We start from the raw sequence: 18,704 nt of genomic DNA on the forward strand, positions 1-18,704 counted from the left end.
AGTGCCTCCATCCAGCCTCCGTCACCTGCCTCCGTGTCTTCAGATCTAATGCAGCGCTCCCCTGTGGTTGGAACCAGTCACAATGCTTTTTTATTCAGAAAAATAATCCCTGAAAGGTCTTAGCTTTCACTTGCACCCCGGAGCTTCTGAGCAGAGTTGGCAGTAATTGAATATGGCCACGTCCTCTTCCAACCATGTTGTCTGACGGAGTCCGGACACGGGGAGGGAGCTTCACGGAGGCATCTCCTGGGAGAGGACGTGGCACGGGGGTGGCATTAATCGTTATTACGGGAGTTATAATATTGGGAATTGTTATTCTACTATATGACTACCCTGGGAATAGCAAACAAGGTATCTGAAGTCATGCCTCTTCAAATAAATTCTGAAGAAACTCCAGCTTCCCCTGAAACAGTCACACTGCATGTCCAGACTGTCTTAACAATTTACTAATTCAGTTAGGTACAAATTTCCCCCGAAAGTCCCTAATAAACAATGCGTGGATGAATGGCAACAGGTAGAGCTCATGGAGGCACCTTATACCCCTGTGCCTCCTCCCCAGATAGAAAGAGTATTTCTGGAGAATAGAAGAAAATTGTATCGACCCCTACCCACTGCTCAAGGGTTTCCTCATATAGCTTATTGGATAAAAGAAAACTATGGTCCCACCTAGAGGGGCCAGAAGTACACAAAGGACTCCTGACCCTCCCTCGCCCTTTACAGGAGCATATGACGAAGATGGAATAAGAACAGTTAACAAAGACTACAGACTACATGTTCCTTGGGCCAAGGCCCCCCTTGGTGTTTACGCACAAAGGAACAAAAGAAATCTCAGTCATTGCAAATGAATAGGTTTCCTAAGAAATGCTGTCCCGAGTTAGTTAGGGAAGTAAATCAAAAACTAACTGATCTAAAAACCCAGAACTAGATTTTAAGTAAAGGTCAACTATTAACCTCAGACAAAGGGCCTATTGAGAACTCTGTCTACAACCACCTTATAGGTCACTCTAGTCCTTCCCTTGATAGTATCTAATAAACACAAAAGGTCATAAATTAATTCCGATGAAAATGAAACTAACATCCTGGTTCTATGGGATGAAACTTCTATAGCCGCAAATGTTAAATTTAGGCCAAAAAAGAAAGTATATAAGCACACAGAAACTTGCAATAAATCGGAAGAGTGTCACACTGCTTCTGAGTCGTGTAGTCATCTGTCTCCCAGCGCCGATGCCTGACCCCCTCCGGGCCCCCCCCCCGGCCCCCCGCTGCGGCTGGACTGCGGCGGAGTATACTGCTGGGATCCCCGTTACTCTGCCAATACATTTCGGGAAGTCTCGCTCGCCCCTGAGCGTACTTTCCCGTCGGTGCGATCGTCCTGCTCCGTGCTGCCGCGTAGGACTTCAAAACTTCTCCTTCACGTCCCCGCTCCACGCAACTGTCACGGGGTTCGGGTGGGATCATGAAAGAGGACGAACGGATCAGACGCTGTGCTCAAACCGGGCGTCAGCAGAGGGCTCCACACTCCCTGCTGAGCCCCGAGCCAGTGTTCTGCAGCGTAAAACACTGGCGATAACAATCCCTCCAGGACACCCTGTTCTATTCACAACTCAACCATTTCCGTAAAGAAGAGCAGTTCCTTGGGCCGGGCACACCCCTGTCCTCGGCGGCTGGCCTCCAAGGAGTCTGTGGGCTTGCACCCCGGCAGGCCCAGGTGCCCGACCGGCCTTCTCCGAGGGACCCCTGCGCGCTCTGTTCTTGTTTACCCAGAGTCACAGGGCTCGGCTCCAACCAGGGCCGCCCGGAGCTCACCACCCTGGGGGCAGAGCGTCCGCTGGGACAGGTGAGGACGTTCTGGGGAGGACGGCGGGGACGCTGTAGGACAAGGAGTGTGCTCAGTGCTGAGCGTCTGCAAATGGCTGAGGCGACACCTTCTCTGTGCGTTTTACAATAAAAAAAACCCTCACGCAGAATGTAAAACTGTCAAGCTTTTAAAAAAAGATAACCCCAAAGACGGTCATCGGCCCTGGGCAGGGAAATAAGACCGGAGGCAGTAACCACGAAGAAAGACACAGATAAAGGGGACCCATCACAGCCGCGGACGCCTGTGTGCCCTGTGACCTCGGGGCCGCCGTGTCTGTCCCGCGCAGGGTGCGTGTTTCCGATCTTTGCTCCCAGCCTCCACCCAGCGTTTACCTTTCTACTTCCTGGGGTCCGTGCTCCCTGAGTAGCTTTCCACGGGTGGGGGCGGGGGTCACCTTCCCGAGTCCTTGTACGTTGAGAAGGTCTCGTTGTAAATGCTAAGTGATGTTTCCGTTGAGTGTAGAATCCAGTCCTGAACCCCCTCCCTGGGCACTCGGGAAAGGCTGACCGTCTCCCTGCGTCCTGCATCACGGGTGACAAACCTGACACGCCCGGTCCTCATCCCTTTGGGGGCAGACCGTCTCCCCTGGTGGCTTCCAAGTTCTCCCTTTCACGCTGTCCCCAAACTCACTGCCAGGCACTCGGGGTGGATCTGCGTCTCCACCTTCCTGGGCTCCCAGAGTCCTCCGGGTCTACGACACGTCTGCGGCCGGCACCAGCTGCTGTCTGCGCACACAGAAGGCCCCTCGGCAGTGGGGCTCCCCACACCCCCTCCCCGCGGGCGCCGGCGGCTCCACGGACACTCCCTCCGTGCTTCTCAGCTGCGGCCGATTCCACGTCTCTTCTGAGGGTCATGGCTCTGTGTCTGGGGTGGGGGTGCCCAGGTGCCCACCTGCAACCATGAAGTTGAAGCGGCCATCTGTCTCCTGGCCATCTTCACGCTGACATTCACAGTCGCCTCCCCGTCTCGTGCCTGACGGTGCGGCTCCGGAGTCAGTGTCAGGACTGGCGCCGCATCCTCCTGCCGGAGCAAGTCTCAGTGCGGTGCTCGGGCCCCCGGTAAGGGTGCTTGGGCCCCCCGTAAGGACGCTCAGCACCCCCCCAAGGACGCTCGGCCTCCCTGTAAGGACACTTGGTCTCCCCGTTAAGGACGCTTGCCCCCCCCGTAAGGACGCTCGGTCTCCCCGTAAGGACGCTCGGGCCCCCCCATAAGGACGCTCGGGCCCCCCCTGTAAGAACACACAGTCTCCCCGTAAGGATGCACGGCCTCCCTCATAAGGACCCTCTGGCCCCCGTCAGGACGCTCGTCCCCCCCCCCAAGGACGCTCCAGCTGCCCCGCTGGGGTGGTTCTCGGGGCTGAGAGGGAAGAGGCGGGAAGCTCGTCAGCGTGAACAGGACTCTCCCGGCCCAGGCACCTGCCAGCCGTGTTTGGACTGCGCAGAGGCACACGGGTTGTGCCGAGGACGGTGGAGGTTTGGGGAGCACGTGGGTTAACGAAGACGTGGGCCGGTGTCACCCGGCCGTGGAACCCCAGGAACTCAGACCATGAGACACCAGCTGAGTGTACAAAATTGCCCCCGTGGGGACTAGGAAGCAGCCAGCCTCACCTGCAGTGCACGTGCCACCGTGTCAGCCCACTGGGCCCCCCAGGTGCCTGTCCCCACCAGGCTTCCTGGGGAGGGGTGGGGGCCAGGGCGCTGGCAGCGGCCCCTGGCAAGAGCCAGGCCGCCCTCCCCAGGAGCCGGGGACCGGCCCATGGGGGAGCAGAGCCCTGTAAGTAAACGTGAGTCGCCGTCCCTGTCACTGGGCGGGTCCCGAGATGCTGGGAAGGCCCCAGAAGACCCTCCCACCAGCCCGCCTTTGCCCCAGGCGGCGGCAGCCCGTCACCGTCCTGCCCACTTGGCGGTCATTTCTCGTCCCTCCTGTGCGGGTCAAGCCCAAAGCCGGGGCACCCTCTGCCTCACTGCCTGCCACCCCCTGCACGTGCTCTGGACGAGCGACCCACGGGGGGTGGGGGCTGCCTCAGAGGAAAGGAACCCACACACAGGTGGAGGTGTGCCGGGTGCCCTGAAGAAAATACCTGCGGGAGGGAGTGTGGGCAGGCGGGGAGGGGCCGGCGGGGCAGCGGCTCCCTGGAGGTCTGAGCAGCGTTGCCCCCCCCCCCCTGGCCCATCTCTGAGCTGCCCCGGCCAGTGGGCCGCTGCTCCCTATGTGCCTCCTGTTGGCTGGTCCAGTCCTTCTCCACCTGGGACCAGCTTCCTGATGCTGAAGGTGTCTGAGCCCTTGGCCGACCCCTGGCTCCTGCCAGTGTCCTGACAGCCCCCCCAGGACTGACCCGGGCCCCCGCCCCTCCCGGCAGGTCCAGCACAAGCCCGGGGCTGCTTTGCAGCCTGTGGGGCCCGGCAGCCCAACTGGCCGATGGAGGGGAGAGCCCAGGGCAGACCCTGTGGCAGAAAGAGACCACGACCAGGACCTGTGCACGATGCTCAGTGTTTATTTGCAGGGTTGGGGCTGGGTGAGCAGAGGGCTTCAGGGCACTGCCCCTCCCCGGCCCCTCGGCCACCAGGTCCCGACGTGGGCGGGCAGCACCCTGCCTGACGCCCGTCCTGGAGGCGCTGGCCTGGCCTGGCCCGCGGTGAGTCCGCTGCTGAGGTGGCCGGCGGGAACCCGTGCTCCGTGGGGCTGCAGGGCTGGTGGGGTCCACGGGACCGGCGAGGGGCACCAGGGCTGTGTCCCTCTGACACCAGGAAGGGGTGAGTCTGGGCGGAGGGGTGTTTGTTTCAGATGAGGGCCGCCCCAATGGCAGGGCCCCTGCCCAGTGCCCTCTGCAGGATGACCTTCACTGTGCTGCCAGGTGTGGGTTCCACCCAGGGCAGGAAGGCAGGTGGGGGCAGAATGGCAGCAGACAGGGGGGGCCCCTAGAACGGCAAGACATGGGTGCTGTCCCCGGGAGCCGCAGGCGGGGACACGCAGGACAGGGCACAGCGGCAGTCGTCTATGTGGGTGTAGGTGTGCTGGACGGCCGTCCCATCGGGGCACCGCAGGGTCACCACCTCCTCGTGGGCCTTGGTCTCCTGGCAGCAGGTGCAGCGTCGCTGCAGGGCCTGGGCCTCGGCGGAGTACCTGTGGGCACGCGGCCGGGAGGCGGCTCACTGCCTGGCCTGTGACGGCTTCGCGGGCGGGCGTTCGGGGTCCCCTGGAGCCCCCACCTTTCCCGCCAGGCACCCTTTCCTCCCCAAACCAGCTCCTCAAACTTGCTGACCCCGCAGACTCCTCCTCCGGGAACCTGCCTTGGCCCCTTCGACCGCCCTCCTGGCCGAGGACTCAGCGGGCAGCAGCCCTGCCCGGAGGGCCTGGTCCACCCCCAGCGGACACTGCCCCCGGGGCCCTGGACACAGTGACCCAGGCACGGCTCGGAGGGTCAGGGGAGGCCCCAGGAATTCCTCAGATGGGCCTGGAGAGAGGGGAGCTCCTCTGTCGCCCCCTATCCTCCTTGCCGGACCCTCCCCCAGCACAGGGCGGTGGGCCGGGCCAGGGCCAGGTGGGCACTGGGTGGGGATCTTCCGGCCTGGGTGGGCTCCCCGCTTGCCCTCGGGCCCCGCGGCTGAGCACAGGCGGCTGGGGAGGCGCAGCGTCCACTCACTTGGACTCTCCCGGGCAGGCGCCCTCACAGAAGGTGAGGTTGGCGGGGGCCTCGCAGCCCTGGTGCCGCAACACCGTCCTGTTGACGCGGACCTGGCAGGAGTCTGCACAGAGGACGGGCCATGGAGGCCGCTAAGGCCCGGACCTGGGGCCGCTCCCGCCCACAGGGCCGCCCTGGCCGAGCTGGGGGGCGGGGCAGAGGCGGCCCCCACTTACCCTCTTCCTCGCAGGAGTAGCAGCAGCCGATTTTCCTGAGGACGCCCTGCAGCAGAGGACAGGCGGGCTGGGGGCGGGGCGGGCTCCTGGGGGGGGGGACAGGGCGGGGCCCTGGGCGGGGCCTCCTGAGAGGGCGGGGCCCTGGGAGGGCGTGGAGGGTTTCCAGGGAACAGGGTGTGACTTCCTGGTCGGGGCGGGGCGGGGCTCCCAGGGCGGGGCTTCCTGGGCGGGGCATGGGTGGGGCATGGGTGGGGCACACACCCTGCAGCTGGACACGTCCGGGCAGGGCGCAGGATTCGGGACCAGCACAGGGACCCCGCCCCCCGTCTGGCAGCGGTACTCCGTGCAGTTGTCCGCGAGGCCGTCCACCCAGGTCTCGTTGGGCTGAAATGCACGGGGGAGAGCGCAGACCGGGTGGGGGTTACCTCGCCCCCAAGAAGGGCAGGAGGGGAGGGTCTGCTGGGGGAGGGCTGAGACCCACCCCCTTACCTGGACCAGCTGGCCGTCAGGCGTGAGGCAGTCCGTCTGCACACACTCCCCGCAGCACTGCCCAGCCACCGTGGAATACTCAGAGCCCTGGGGTCAGAGGGGTGGTCACGTCTGCACCCCAGCCCTGCTCCCCAGCCCTCCTGCCCCCTCCACCACACCCCAAGGGCCCGGCAGCCCCCACACTCTGAAGCCCTGTCCCTGTCCATGGCTGGAAAGGCAGAAGTTGTTCAGGTCTGGCTCTGAGGGCCAAGGGGATGCCCCTGGTCCTGCTTCCAGGCCCCCCCCCCCCAGCCTCCTTCTGCCCTCTGGGACCTGGTCCCAGGCCCCCGCAGCCTGCAGGCCCTGCCCACCCCACCCCACCACCTTCCTGCTTCGTAACCTTCCTCTGGGAAAACAAGACCCCAACAAAGGTTGAGCTGAGAACCTGCCCTGGGGTCTGGGTGCCAGCGACTGGAAGATGCGGCCGGGCAGGCATGCCGGGGTGTGGGTCTGCCCGAGGGGCCGGCTCACCTGGGCACAGGTCGTGTTGCAGGTGGTCTCCTCGCACTGCACAGTGGGGCTCTGGGCGTCCGCAGACCGGCAGGTGCACATGTGGCAGGGAACGACCCCTGGGAAGGTGGCACCGACCTGCGCGGAGGGGAGGGTGAGCAGGGACCTCCGCCCGGACTCGGTGAGGCCCACGGGTGGATGCCGCTGCTTCACGCAGAATTACGGGTGTGCCCCTGGCCAGGCGCAGGCCAGGAGAGAAGCAGGACCCAGGCAGAGGCAGTGGGCAGGGACCCGGGCAGGCGGAAGGGGCCGAAGGGTGCGGTCCTGCCCCAGGGGTCTTCCCCGGAGGACGCTGCTGGGAGACCCAGGGTCTGGACAGAGGCACCGTGTCCCCTGTGTCCCCACCCAGCTCGAAAGAGCCCAGGGCCCCTCTGTGTATCTGCTCTCATGGCAGGAGGGGCAGGCAGGGCTAGAGCCGGCGCTCCACAGTGGGGGTGCGGGCCTGCCACCCCCCAACTCCACTGCCCCCCCCCCAGGCCACTGAGCCCTTACCCCATAGAAGGTGTCATTGTAGGTGCACAGCTTAGGCCCTGGAAGGAAAAGGAAAGCTGACACCCCCTGTCCCCCACACCCACCCCAGAGAACTCCCAGCCCCACCCACTCACAGCAGATGAAGGTGGGGCAGCAGCTGTCCTCTTGGATGCGGACCAGCACCTCTTCTGGCCCACATTTCGGGGGGTTCTGGGGGCAGGTGGTCACATTGCAGACTGCAGGAGAGATGAGGCGCTGTTGGGGGTGACCCCTGTCCTCCCCACCCTGCTAGTTTCTGGTGTAACAGGGTTTCCCCAAGTTGAAGCCAAAGAAGTATTTTTCTCTGTGGGGGCTAACCACTCTCTGTGGTCCTTCTGGGTGCCCTCCAGGTCCCCTCGCTGTCACCAAGTCCCTGGGAAGACGGGAGGTCACCAGCCTCACTTTTAGGTGGATAAGTGCAGCACCCAGAGGCCTCCCCACCTCGGGGGTCCAGCAGTGGTCCAGCCAGGATGCGGCGGCCCTCTGCCCTGCGGGCCCTGCTGGCTGGGGGGCTGCCCGCACCCCCTCTGCTGGTTCCCCCCACCCCTGGGGCCCGGAGCGGGGCTCACCGCACAGCGTCTCCTGGCAGCAGGGGTTGTCGGCCCGGGGCCTGGTCACTGTCGTGAAGCCAGCCTGGTTGCACTCCAGGGGCGGGTCCCGGGCCTCGCACTGCACGGGGACGCACTGCACCGACGTGGTGCCCTCGTCACACACACAGGCCTGGCAGTTGCTGACCCAGCGCTCCCCGGGCTGGAACAGACCAGGTCAGGGTCCCCGAGGGCTCCGGGGGCATGCCCTAGCCTCAGGCTGCACCCCCTGGCACACCAGGCACAGCCTCCCCGCGGCCAGGCCACCCTGCCCCTCCTCCAGCCCCCATCTCCGGACCAGCCCTCGCGACGGGGACACACTGCGCCCCGAAGCGCCCCACACCAGCCCCCCCACGGCTGCCCAGGCAGAGCTGGCCACCGCGAAGAGGGCTCTCCCCCTCCTCCTGCTTCAGGTGGGGCCGGTGGGGGCAGAACCACTCACGAATTTAGGAAACCCGTCTGGTCCCACGCAGGCTGGAAGGAGAGGAGAAGGGGTCACAGGGGGTCCTGGGGTTCGCAGCCAGTGGCAGAGGCCACAGGCCACAGGGACAGCCCCTCAGGCCTGGCCACTCCCCAGCCACGCCCCTGTCCTCCCGGGAACAGAAGCCCCTGGGGAAGCCCAGGGTTCACGGAGCCGGCTCAGCAGGGCTCCAGGCCTCACCTCTGCTGGCCCAACGCGTTGGCGCTGGGCTTGGGCTGCGGGGGCCCAGGACAGGGGTGCGCCCCCGTGCCTCCTCCCCGCCCCACCATCACCAGCCGCCCGCTCTGCAGGGCTTGGCCAGGGACCCCGGCCGAGGGTGCTTACTGCACTGGGGCACACAGACGTCCGTGTGGGCGTTGAAGAGGGTTTGGCCATCAGGGCAGTAGCAGCCCTCCGCCAGCCCCTGGCTCTCCCAGCTCTGGCTCCTGCAGGGCGAGGGGGGAGTCCTGGGACCCTGCACCCACGTGGACCGGCGGTCCCAGGGGGAGGGCAACGGCGTGGATGGAGTGCTGGGGTTGGAGGTCGGGGTGGGGAAGGGCACCCCAGAGATCCTGGCTGCTCCCACATCCCCAGACACCGCCTGGCTGGTGCTCACCTGATGTCACAGGACAAGGGCTGTGCGGGGCCACACGGCTTGTACACCTTTCCAGGGGGGCAGGTGAGGTCTGGGGGCACAGAGACGGATGTCAGGTGGGCCAAGGAGGCCAGAGCCCCCAGCGGCCGCGCCCAACTCACCGCACAGCCCGCCGGTGGCGTTCCGCCAGTCGCTGCACACGCCCCGGACACGGCAGAGCGCCGCGTAGGCCTCCAGGCTCTCGCAGGGCGCCTCGGGCCGGCCAGCCTGGCAGGCGGTGCTCACACAGGTGCTGAAGAACAGGCCGGGCGGGATGAGGCTGTGGCACGTGGCGAAGACGCTGTGGGCAGGGCAGAGCGAGGTTGGAGCGGGGAACCGGGTCCTGGGCCGACGGGGTCCCTGCCCCAGGACGGCCAGGCCCCAGGGAGGGACTCACGGGCTCAGGATCAGCTTGCAGACGGGTGCTGGGGGACACGGCGCAGAGGTGGGCGTGGTGGGCACCCAGGAAGGGGGGCTGCTGGGTGTGGGCGGGCCGATCCCTGGGCAGTCCTCCTTGCCACTCTCGGGGACCAGCCAGGTGGGGGCCATGTCGTGGCAGCTGGGGGCCGTGGTGCCATCCGGCCGGCGGCAGTCGTCCGTCTTGCTGTTGGTGCAGGTGCCTGGGGAGGGCGGGGCCGGGAGGGTCTCCTTGGGGCCAGGCAGCCAGCCCCTCCTTCCCCACCACCTCCGTTCCGGACTCAGTTACGAAGCTGACTACCGGGGCACGCGGCAGGGGAATGGGCAAATCTGGGGGTGGGGGTGCCGCCCCGGGGGCCACGGGCGGACATGAAGGAGGGGCCCCTGCTGCGCCCCGCTCACCGCACTGGCCCTCAGTGTTGTTGCTGAAGTGACCGTAGGGCAGCTGGATCTGGAAGACGTGGCCATCGAAGGCCACGCTGACGCCGATGGCCGGGATGCTGACGCGCATCCCGCTGTTCCCGGCCGTGGACACGCTGACGCCGTTCTTGCTGAAGCCCTGGCTCACCCGCACGCCGTCGAACAGGATCTGGGGGCGCACAGGCACCGTCACCGGGGGTGGGGGCCCATGCTCCGCAGCCCACCCCCTCAGGGCTGGGGTCCCCGTGGGCCGTGCCCGTGCTCACCAGACTCTCCTCCTGCCCGCCGGCGGTGGTCGTGGTGGTGAGCACGACCTCCACGGACTTGTAGTGGAGGCTGAGGGCGCGGGGGCAGGGGGCGGAAGCGGGGGCGGCCTCGCAGTAGTGGTTGTGGAGGAGCACCGTGAGGTTCCCGTGGCGGGGCCGGGCCTCCCGCACCAGCACGTAGGTGCAGTTGCCCCAGAAGGAGTAGGGGGTGCCGTCGAAGGTGATGTAGTGGGAGCCCCCCCAGCCGCTGCAGGAGCCTGCGGACACACACAGTCCTCACCCAGTGCCACCCAGCATGGCCACCTGGGCCTCAGCTGCCACGTTTATAAAAAGGGTGAAGGGGCCGTTGGTGGCCTCAGGACACATCCACTAAGAACCTTCAGACGTGGCCTCCTGTGGGGAAGGGTCGCCACAGCTGTCATTACATTAAGGAGCTCGAGGGGAGGTCCTCCCGGATCACCAGGGGCCCTAAGTCTGGTGATGAGTGTCCTCCGAAGGGACAGAGAGAGGGGCGGGGCCACGTGAAGATGGAGGCAGAGACCACAGCCCAGGACAAGGCAGGAAGCCCCGTCCCTGCGCTTTGGGGCGCAGCGGCCCTGGGACACTGGCACCTCAGACGCCACCTCTAGGACGAGGAGCCGGCCCTGCCGCTGGGAGCAGCCCGTCTGCCAGCCTCCCCCGGCCGCTCTGCAGGAGGCGGGCAGGACCCCGAGCACCGCGCCCTGCAAACCCCGTCTCCACCCCCTGCCTTCCGGTGTGCGCAGGCCCGGCACCCCCGGCCAGCCCTGGTGGGGTCCGGCCGGCCCCACGCCGCCCGGGTCCCCGGCCGCCGCTCACATTCACACTCGTAGTGCTGTTGGCAGGGCTCCTGCGGGCTCTGCACTCTGACCGGCTGGTGCCCGTTCACACAGGTGACCTGGGGCGTGGGCTTGGGCGGCAGCAGGACAACGCGGTTGTCGCCCTCACACCGGGCCACCGTGCAGTCCTCCAGGGTCCAGGACTCATTCACCTGCAGGCAGCAAGCAGAGCCAGGTGGGCTCCAGAGACGCGGCCCCCGCCCGCCGCAGTCTGTGCCGCGTGGCCTGGGGCAGGGCCGCTGTCCATGAGTCCGCCCGGCCTCAGGTGCTGACCTGGCCATGCCCCCCACCCTCCAGAGCTCCCCATAGAGGAGTCGCCAAGGGGCTGGCACACGACAAGAACAGGCGAGGAGGAGGTGCGCACCTGTCGGGGAGGGTTGATGAGGTCACAGCCGGGAGCTGGGGAGGTCGGGGGCACGGAGGTCGAGGGCTCTGGGGGCGTGGGGGTGGGGCAGGCACCCTGGACGCGGTCAAGCTCACAGTGCTGGTTGCAGATGGCATAAAAACGGCAGCCGGCCCCGTCGGTCCTGTTGTAGACCACGTCCCCTGCGCAGGAGAAAACCACGAAGACGAGGCACCCGAGTGAGCCAGGAGTGGTCTGCAGAAGCACCTGCCACAGGGCGGGGCGGGGTCCTGGCGGACTGCTCTCCAGGAGGGGACAGGCTCCCCCACACACCTGGTGAGAAGAGCTGTCCAAAGGCCTGGCAGCGGCAGGGCGTGGTGGGGCCGGGTGGGCTGGGCGCGGCGCTGGGCCCGTGGGGCGTGCTGGCAGAAGGCGGCGGGGTGGACGGCGTGGGGGCGCAGCGCGTGTCGCAACACAGCAGGCGCACGTGGAAGTTGTGGCAGTAGGGCACGGGCCCCGGCTGGTCGCGGTTGCGGCACACCAGCCCGGAGTGCACGCTGCACAGCACCACCTGCCCCACCTCCTCCAGGCTCAGGCCCGGCTCCCTCTCTGAGCGGCACTGGATGTCCTGAGGCTGCTCGCAGAAGACGTGGCCGGCCTCGCGCAGGACGGAGAAGGTCTCAAAGTCCCCGCCGTCGGGCACCGGCGTGGGGTAGTCCTCGTCGAACCAGTCGGTCCAGGTGCACTGTGGCTGGCAGACCGCCGAGGTCGTGGAGGTGGGACTGGTGGACGGGATCCCAGAGCTGGGCTGTACAGGGCGGGTCACCAGAGGTGCTGTGTGGGGGACACTCTTGGTGGTCGTGGCAGAGGAGGGTAGTGGCTGGGTGGTGGTCGTGGTCCAGACGCCTGTGGTCCGCGGTGACCGATGGTCCGTGCTGGCTCTGGTGGGGGGTGTGCTGGTTTGGGGGGGGCCGGGGCAGTGGCGGTCGTCACAGCAGAGCACGCGGATTTGGTAGTTGAGGCACATCTTGAACCGGCCGCCCTGGTCGCGGTTGCGGCACACCAGGCCCACCTCCAGCCGGCACAGCACCGTCTGGCCCAGCTGCTCCAGGGGCACGTCCGGCTGCGTCTGAGCCCGGCACTCCAGGGCCACCGGCTGCTCACAGACGGCCCCGCCGGCCGCGCGGATGTTGGCGTAGGTCTCAAAGTCCCCGCCGGAGGCCCCCGGCATGGGGTAGCTCTGGTCCAGCCAGTCCGTCCAGGCGCAGCGAGGCTGACAGGCAGTGGTCGTGGCCGATGTGCTTATGGGGCTGGTGGTCAGGGTGGGTGAGGTCTCAGCCTGTGTTGGGGTGCTTGTAACCTTGGGGGCAGTGGTAGAAAGTCCCAGGGTGGAGCCCCGCACGGAGCTGGTGGTCTCAGGGATGGGCCTGAGTGGGGAGATAGGTGGTGTGTGGGTGTCAGGGACCCTCTCGGTGGTCATGGGTGTAGAGGGTCCTGTCTCAGCAGTGGGGGTGGGGACACTCTCGGTGGTCCTGAGTGTAGAGGGTCCTGTCTCAGTAGTGGGGGTGGGGACACTCTCGGTGGTCCTGAGTGTAGAGGGTCCTGTCTCAGTAGTGGGGGTGGGGACACTCTCGGTGGTCCTGAGTGTAGAGGGTCCTGTCTCAGCAGTGGGGGTGGGGACACTCTTGGTGGTCCTGGCAGAGGAGGGCAGTGGCTGGGTGGTGGTCGTGGTCCAGACGCCTGTGGTCCGCGTTGACCGATGGTCCGTGCTGGCTCTGGTGGGGGGTATGCTGGTTTCGGGGGTGCTGGGGCAGTGACGGTCGTCACAGCAGAGCACGCGGATTTGGTAGTTGAGGCACATCTTGAACCGGCCGCCCTGGTCGCGGTTGCGGCACACCAGGCCCACCTCCAGCCGGCACAGCACCGTCTGGCCCAGCTGCTCCAGGGGCACGTCCGGCTGCGTCTGAGCCCGGCACTCCAGGGCCACCGGCTGCTCACAGACGGCCCCGCCGGCCGCGCGGATGTTGGCATAGGTCTCAAAGTCCCCGCCGGAGGCCCCCGGCATGGGGTAGCTCTGGTCCAGCCAGTCCGTCCAGGCGCAGCGAGGCTGACAGGCAGTGGTCGTGGCCGATGTGCTTATGGGGCTGGTGGTCAGGGTGGGTGAGGCCTCAGCCTGTGTTGGGGTGCTCGTAACCTTGGGGGCAGTGGTAGAAAGTCCCAGGGTGGAGCCCCGCACGGAGCTGGTGGTCTCAGGGATGGGCCTGAGTGGGGAGACAGGTGGTGTGTGGGTGTCAGGGACCCTCTCGGTGGTCCTGGGTGTAGAGGGTCCTGTCTCAGCCGTGGGGGTGGGGACACTCTCGGTGGTCCTGGGTGTAGAGTGTCCTGTCTCAGCCGTGGGGGTGGGGACACTCTCGGTGGTCCTGGGTGTAGAGGGTCCTGTCTCAGCCGTGGGGGTGGGGACACTCTCTGTGGTCCTGAGTGTAGAGGGTCCTGTCTCAGCCGTGGGGGTGGGGACACTCTCGGTGGTCCTGAGTGTAGAGGGTCCTGTCTCAGCCGTGGGGGTGGGGACACTCTCGGTGGTCCTGAGTGTAGAGGGTCCTGTCTCAGCCGTGGGGGTGGGGACACTCTTGGTGGTCCTGAGTGTAGAGGGTCCTGTCTCAGCAGTGGGGGTGGGGACACTCTCGGTGGTCCTGGCAGAGGAGGACAGTGGCTGGGTGGTGGTCGTGGTCCAGACGCCTGTGGTCCGCGGTGACCGATGGTCCGTGCTGGCTCTGGTGGGGGGCGTGCTGGTTTCGGGGGTGCTGGGGCAGTGGCGGTCGTCACAGCAGAGCACACGGATTTCGTAGTTGAAGCACATCTTGAACCGGCCGTCCTGGTCGCGGTTGCGGCACACCAGGCCCTCCTGCAGCCGGCACAGCACCGTCTGGCCCAGCTGCTCCAGGGGCACGTCCGGCTGCGTCTGAGCCCGGCACTCCAGGGCCACCGGCTGCTCACAGACGGCCCCGCCGGCCGCGCGGATGTTGGCGTAGGTCTCAAAGTCCCCGCCGGAGGCCCCCGGCATGGGGTAGCTCTGGTCCAGCCAGTCCGTCCAGGCGCAGCGAGGCTGACAGGCAGTGGTCGTGGCCGATGTGCTTATGGGGCTGGTGGTCAGGGTGGGTGAGGCCTCAGCCTGTGTTGGGGTGCTCGTAACCTTGGGGGCAGTGGTAGAAAGTCCCAGGGTGGAGCCCCGCACGGAGCTGGTGGTCTCAGGGATGGGCCTGAGTGGGGAGACAGGTGGTGTGTGGGTGTCAGGGACCCTCTCGGTGGTCCTGGGTGTAGAGGGTCCTGTCTCAGCCGTGGGGGTGGGGACACTCTCGGTGGTCCTGGGTGTAGAGGGTCCTGTCTCAGCCGTGGGGGTGGGGACACTCTCGGTGGTCCTGGGTGTAGAGGGTCCTGTCTCAGCCGTGGGGGTGGGGACACTCTCTGTGGTCCTGAGTGTAGAGGGTCCTGTCTCAGCCGTGGGGGTGGGGACACTCTCGGTGGTCCTGAGTGTAGAGGGTCCTGTCTCAGCCGTGGGGGTGGGGACACTCTCGGTGGTCCTGAGTGTAGAGGGTCCTGTCTCAGCAGTGGGGGTGGGGACACTCTCGGTGGTCCTGGCAGAGGAGGACAGTGGCTGGGTGGTGGTCGTGGTCCAGACGCCTGTGGTCCGCGGTGACCGATGGTCCGTGCTGGCTCTGGTGGGGGGCGTGCTGGTTTCGGGGGTGCTGGGGCAGTGGCGGTCGTCACAGCAGAGCACGCGGATTTCGTAGTTGAAGCACATCTTGAACCGGCCGCCCTGGTCGCGGTTGCGGCACACCAGGCCCTCCTGCAGCCGGCACAGCACCGTCTGGCCCAGCTGCTCCAGGGGCACGTCCGGCTGCGTCTGAGCCCGGCACTCCAGGGCCACCGGCTGCTCACAGACGGCCCCGCCGGCCGCGCGGATGTTGGCGTAGGTCTCAAAGTCCCCGCCGGAGGCCCCCGGCATGGGGTAGCTCTGGTCCAGCCAGTCCGTCCAGGCGCAGCGAGGCTGACAGGCAGTGGTCGTGGCAGATGTGCTTATGGGGCTGGTGGTCAGGGTGGGTGAGGCCTCAGCCTGTGTTGGGGTGCTCGTAACCTTGGGGGCAGTGGTAGAAAGTCCCAGGGTGGAGCCCCGCACGGAGCTGGTGGTCTCAGGGATGGGCCTGAGTGGGGAGACAGGTGGTGTGTGGGTGTCAGGGACTCTCTCGGTGGTCTTGGCTGTAGAGGGTCCTGTCTCAGCCGTGGGGGTGGGGACACTCTCGGTGGTCCTGAGTGTAGAGGGTCCTGTCTCAGCCGTGGGGGTGGGGACACTCTCGGTGGTCCTGAGTGTAGAGGGTCCTGTCTCAGCCGTGGGGGTGGGGACACTCTCGGTGGTCCTGAGTGTAGCGGGTCCTGTCTCAGCCGTGGGGGTGGGGACACTCTCGGTGGTCCTGAGTGTAGAGGGTCCTGTCTCAACCGTGGGGGTGGGGACACTCTCGGTGGTCCTGGGTGTAGAGGGTCCTGTCTCAGCCGTGGGGGTGGGGACACTCTCGGTGGTCCTGGCAGAGGAGGGCAGTGGCTGGGTGGTGATCGTGGTCCAGACGCCTGTGGTCCATGGTGACCGATGGTCCGTGCTGGCTCTGGTGGGGGGCGTGCTGGTTTCGGGGGTGCCTGGGCAGTGGCTGTCGTCACAGCAGAGCACGCGGATTTGGTAGTTGAGGCAGGTCTGGCCCTCCTGCTGCCGGCTGTTCCTGCAGATGAGCCCATACTCCCGGGCGCACTGCACCGTCTGGCCCAGCTGCGCGAGGGGCACCCCCGGGAAGAGGACCGCCTCGCACTGGATGGCATCCGGCTCCGTGCAGAGCTGGCCACCTGCCTCCACGATGTTGTGATAGGTCTCAATGTCACCCCCAAAGCGGCCTGGCCGGGGCTGGTCACTGTCCAGCCAGTCAGTCCAGCGGCACACAGGCTGGCACCCGTATGGGGTCGTGGTGTGGGCTGTGCTGGAGGTGGTCGGGCTGGTGGCCACTGGGGAGGTTGGCTTCAGGCTAGGCCCTGGGACTGTCACCGTGCTGGTTTCGGGGGTGCCGGAGCAGTGGCGGTAGTCACAGCAGAGCACACGGATTTCGTAGTTGAAGCACATCTTGAACCGGCCGCCCTGGTCGCGGTTGCGGCACACCAGGCCCTCCTGCAGCCGGCACAGCACCGTCTGGCCCAGCTGCTCCAGGGGCACGTCCGGCTGCGTCTGAGCCCGGCACTCCAGGGCCACCGGCTGCTCACAGACGGCCCCGCTGGCCGCGCGGATGTTGGCGTAGGTCTCAAAGTCCCCGCCGGAGGCCCCCGGCATGGGGTAGCTCTGGTCCAGCCAGTCCGTCCAGGCGCAGCGAGGCTGACAGGCAGTGGTCGTGGCCGATGTGCTTATGGGGCTGGTGGTCAGGGTGGGTGAGGCCTCAGCCTGTGTTGGGGTGCTCGTAACCTTGGGGGCAGTGGTAGAAAGTCCCAGGGTGGAGCCCCGCACGGAGCTGGTGGTCTCAGGGATGGGCCTGAGTGGGGAGACAGGTGGTGTGTGGGTTTCAGGGACCCACTTGGTGGTCATGGGTGTAGAGGGTCCTGTCTCAGCAGTGGGGGTGGGGACCCTCTCGGTGGTCTTGAGTGTAGAGGGTCCTGTCTCAGCCGTGGGGGTAGGGACACTTTCGGTGGTCCTGAGTGTAGAGGGTCCTGTCTCAGCCGTGGGGGTGGGGACACTCTCGGTGGTCATGGGTGTAGAGGGTCCTGTCTCAGCCGTGGGGGTGGGGACACTCTCGGTGGTCCTGAGTGTAGAGGGTCCTGTCTCAGCCGTGGGGGTGGGGACACTCTCGGTGGTCATGGGTGTAGAGGGTCCTGTCTCAGCCGTGGGGGTGGGGACACTCTCGGTGGTCCTGAGTGTAGAGGGTCCTGTCTCAGCCGTGGAGGTGGGGATACTCTCGGTGGTCCTGGGTGTAGAGGGTCCTGTCTCAGCAGTGGGGGTGGGGACCCTCTCGGTGGTCCTGGCAGAGGAGGACAGTGGCTGGGTGGTGGTCGTGGTCCAGGTGCCTGTGGTCCGCGGTGACCGATGATCCGTGCTGGCTCTGGTGGGGGGCGTGCTGGTTTCGGGGGTGCCGGGGCAGTGGCGGTAGTCACAGCAGAGCACGCGGATTTCGTAGTTGAAGCACATCTTGAACCGGCCGCCCTGGTCGCGGTTGCGGCACACCAGGCCCTCCTCCAGCTGGCACAGCACCGTCTGGCCCAGCTGCTCCAGGGGTACGTCCGGCTGCGTCTGAGCCCGGCACTCCAGGGCCACGGGCTGCTCACAGACGGCCCCGCCGGCTGCGCGGATGTTGGCGTAGGTCTCAAAGTCCCCGCCGGAGGCCCCCGGCATGGGGTAGCTCTGGTCCAGCCAGTCTGTCCAGGCGCACTGCGGTTCGCAGACTCCGGCGTTTGGGGAAGTCGGGATGCGTGAGACAGAGCTGGGCTTCCAGGGGCGGGAGGACAAAGTGGTCCCAAAGGTGGGACTGGTGGACGGGATCCCAGGGTTGGTCTGTACAGGGGAGGACACCAGGGGTGAGGCAGAGGGACTGAGGACAGAGGTCCTCTGGGTGGTCCTGAGGGAGGTGAGAGGTGTCTTGGACGAGGTAGGTGTGCTGGGTGCAGGCAGGGTCTGGGTGGACGGCAGAGGTACCGGCATGGTGGAGGTGAGGCAGTGGCTGGTGTGGCTGCAGCACAGCACCCGGATGTTGTAGTTGAAGCACATGTTGAACGGCCCCTTCTGGTCCTGGTTCCTGCAGACCAGCCCGTCCTGCAGGCTGCAGCTGACCACCTGCCCGATCTGGTCGAGGCTCACCTCGGGGTAGCTTTCCGCCCGGCACTCGACCTTCTGCGGGGCCTGGCACAGCTTGCCACCGGCAGCCCGGATGTTGTCGTAGGTCTCCATGTCCCCGCCCGTGACGCCCGAGGAGGGGAAATCCACATCAAACCATTCTGTCCACTCGCACTTGGGTTTGCAGCCAGTGTTGCCCTGGCTGGTGGTGGCTTCCGTGGTGGCCCGTGGTGTCTCCACTGTGCGTTTGCTCTCCCCGGTGTGTGGTGTGGGCAGTGGGCTCGTGGACGTCGTGACAGGACTGCTTAGCGTTCCTGGGCGAGCTGTGGACGCCCGTATGGCCTCTGACTCCGGCCTGTGCTCCTGCGAGGTTCCCCCCGTGGTTGCCTGCAGGGCTGTGGGCTTTGTGGAGCCTGGAGGAGACGTGGGCCTCCTTGTGGCAGATGTCATGAGTGTGTCTATTTGGCTGGGGCTTGGGGATGTTGCTGGGGAGACTGGTCCCACCGTGCGGAAAGGTACTGCTGTAGTGCTGCCCGGGGGGGCCTGTGTCACCCTTGGGCTACTCCCCAGCTGGGTCCATGTCCTTGTGGCTGATGGTATCATTGT

General features: G+C 66.3%; 1 protein-coding gene across 1 annotated transcript in view; it reads right to left on the reverse strand.

The window, feature by feature from the left end:
* Positions 1–4,764: 4,764 nt before the first annotated feature.
* MUC5B (mucin 5B, oligomeric mucus/gel-forming) overlaps positions 4,765–18,704 on the reverse strand; it is a 32,838-nt gene continuing 18,898 nt past the window's right edge. Inside the window, 19 exon segments of the mRNA XM_036281042.1 lie at positions 4,765–4,981; positions 5,502–5,604; positions 5,717–5,762; positions 5,978–6,100; positions 6,206–6,292; positions 6,716–6,832; positions 7,247–7,284; positions 7,360–7,461; positions 7,834–8,014; positions 8,294–8,325; positions 8,657–8,757; positions 8,928–8,997; positions 9,068–9,246; positions 9,343–9,565; positions 9,765–9,951; positions 10,049–10,305; positions 10,886–11,057; positions 11,270–11,451; positions 11,582–18,668. Coding sequence (XP_036136935.1) covers positions 4,777–4,981; positions 5,502–5,604; positions 5,717–5,762; positions 5,978–6,100; positions 6,206–6,292; positions 6,716–6,832; positions 7,247–7,284; positions 7,360–7,461; positions 7,834–8,014; positions 8,294–8,325; positions 8,657–8,757; positions 8,928–8,997; positions 9,068–9,246; positions 9,343–9,565; positions 9,765–9,951; positions 10,049–10,305; positions 10,886–11,057; positions 11,270–11,451; positions 11,582–18,668 — 9,492 coding nt within the window. The 3' untranslated portion in view covers positions 4,765–4,776.

This window comes from Molossus molossus, unplaced genomic scaffold (assembly GCF_014108415.1).
Source record: "Molossus molossus isolate mMolMol1 unplaced genomic scaffold, mMolMol1.p scaffold_m16_p_31, whole genome shotgun sequence".
Taxonomy (NCBI): domain Eukaryota; kingdom Metazoa; phylum Chordata; class Mammalia; order Chiroptera; family Molossidae; genus Molossus; species Molossus molossus.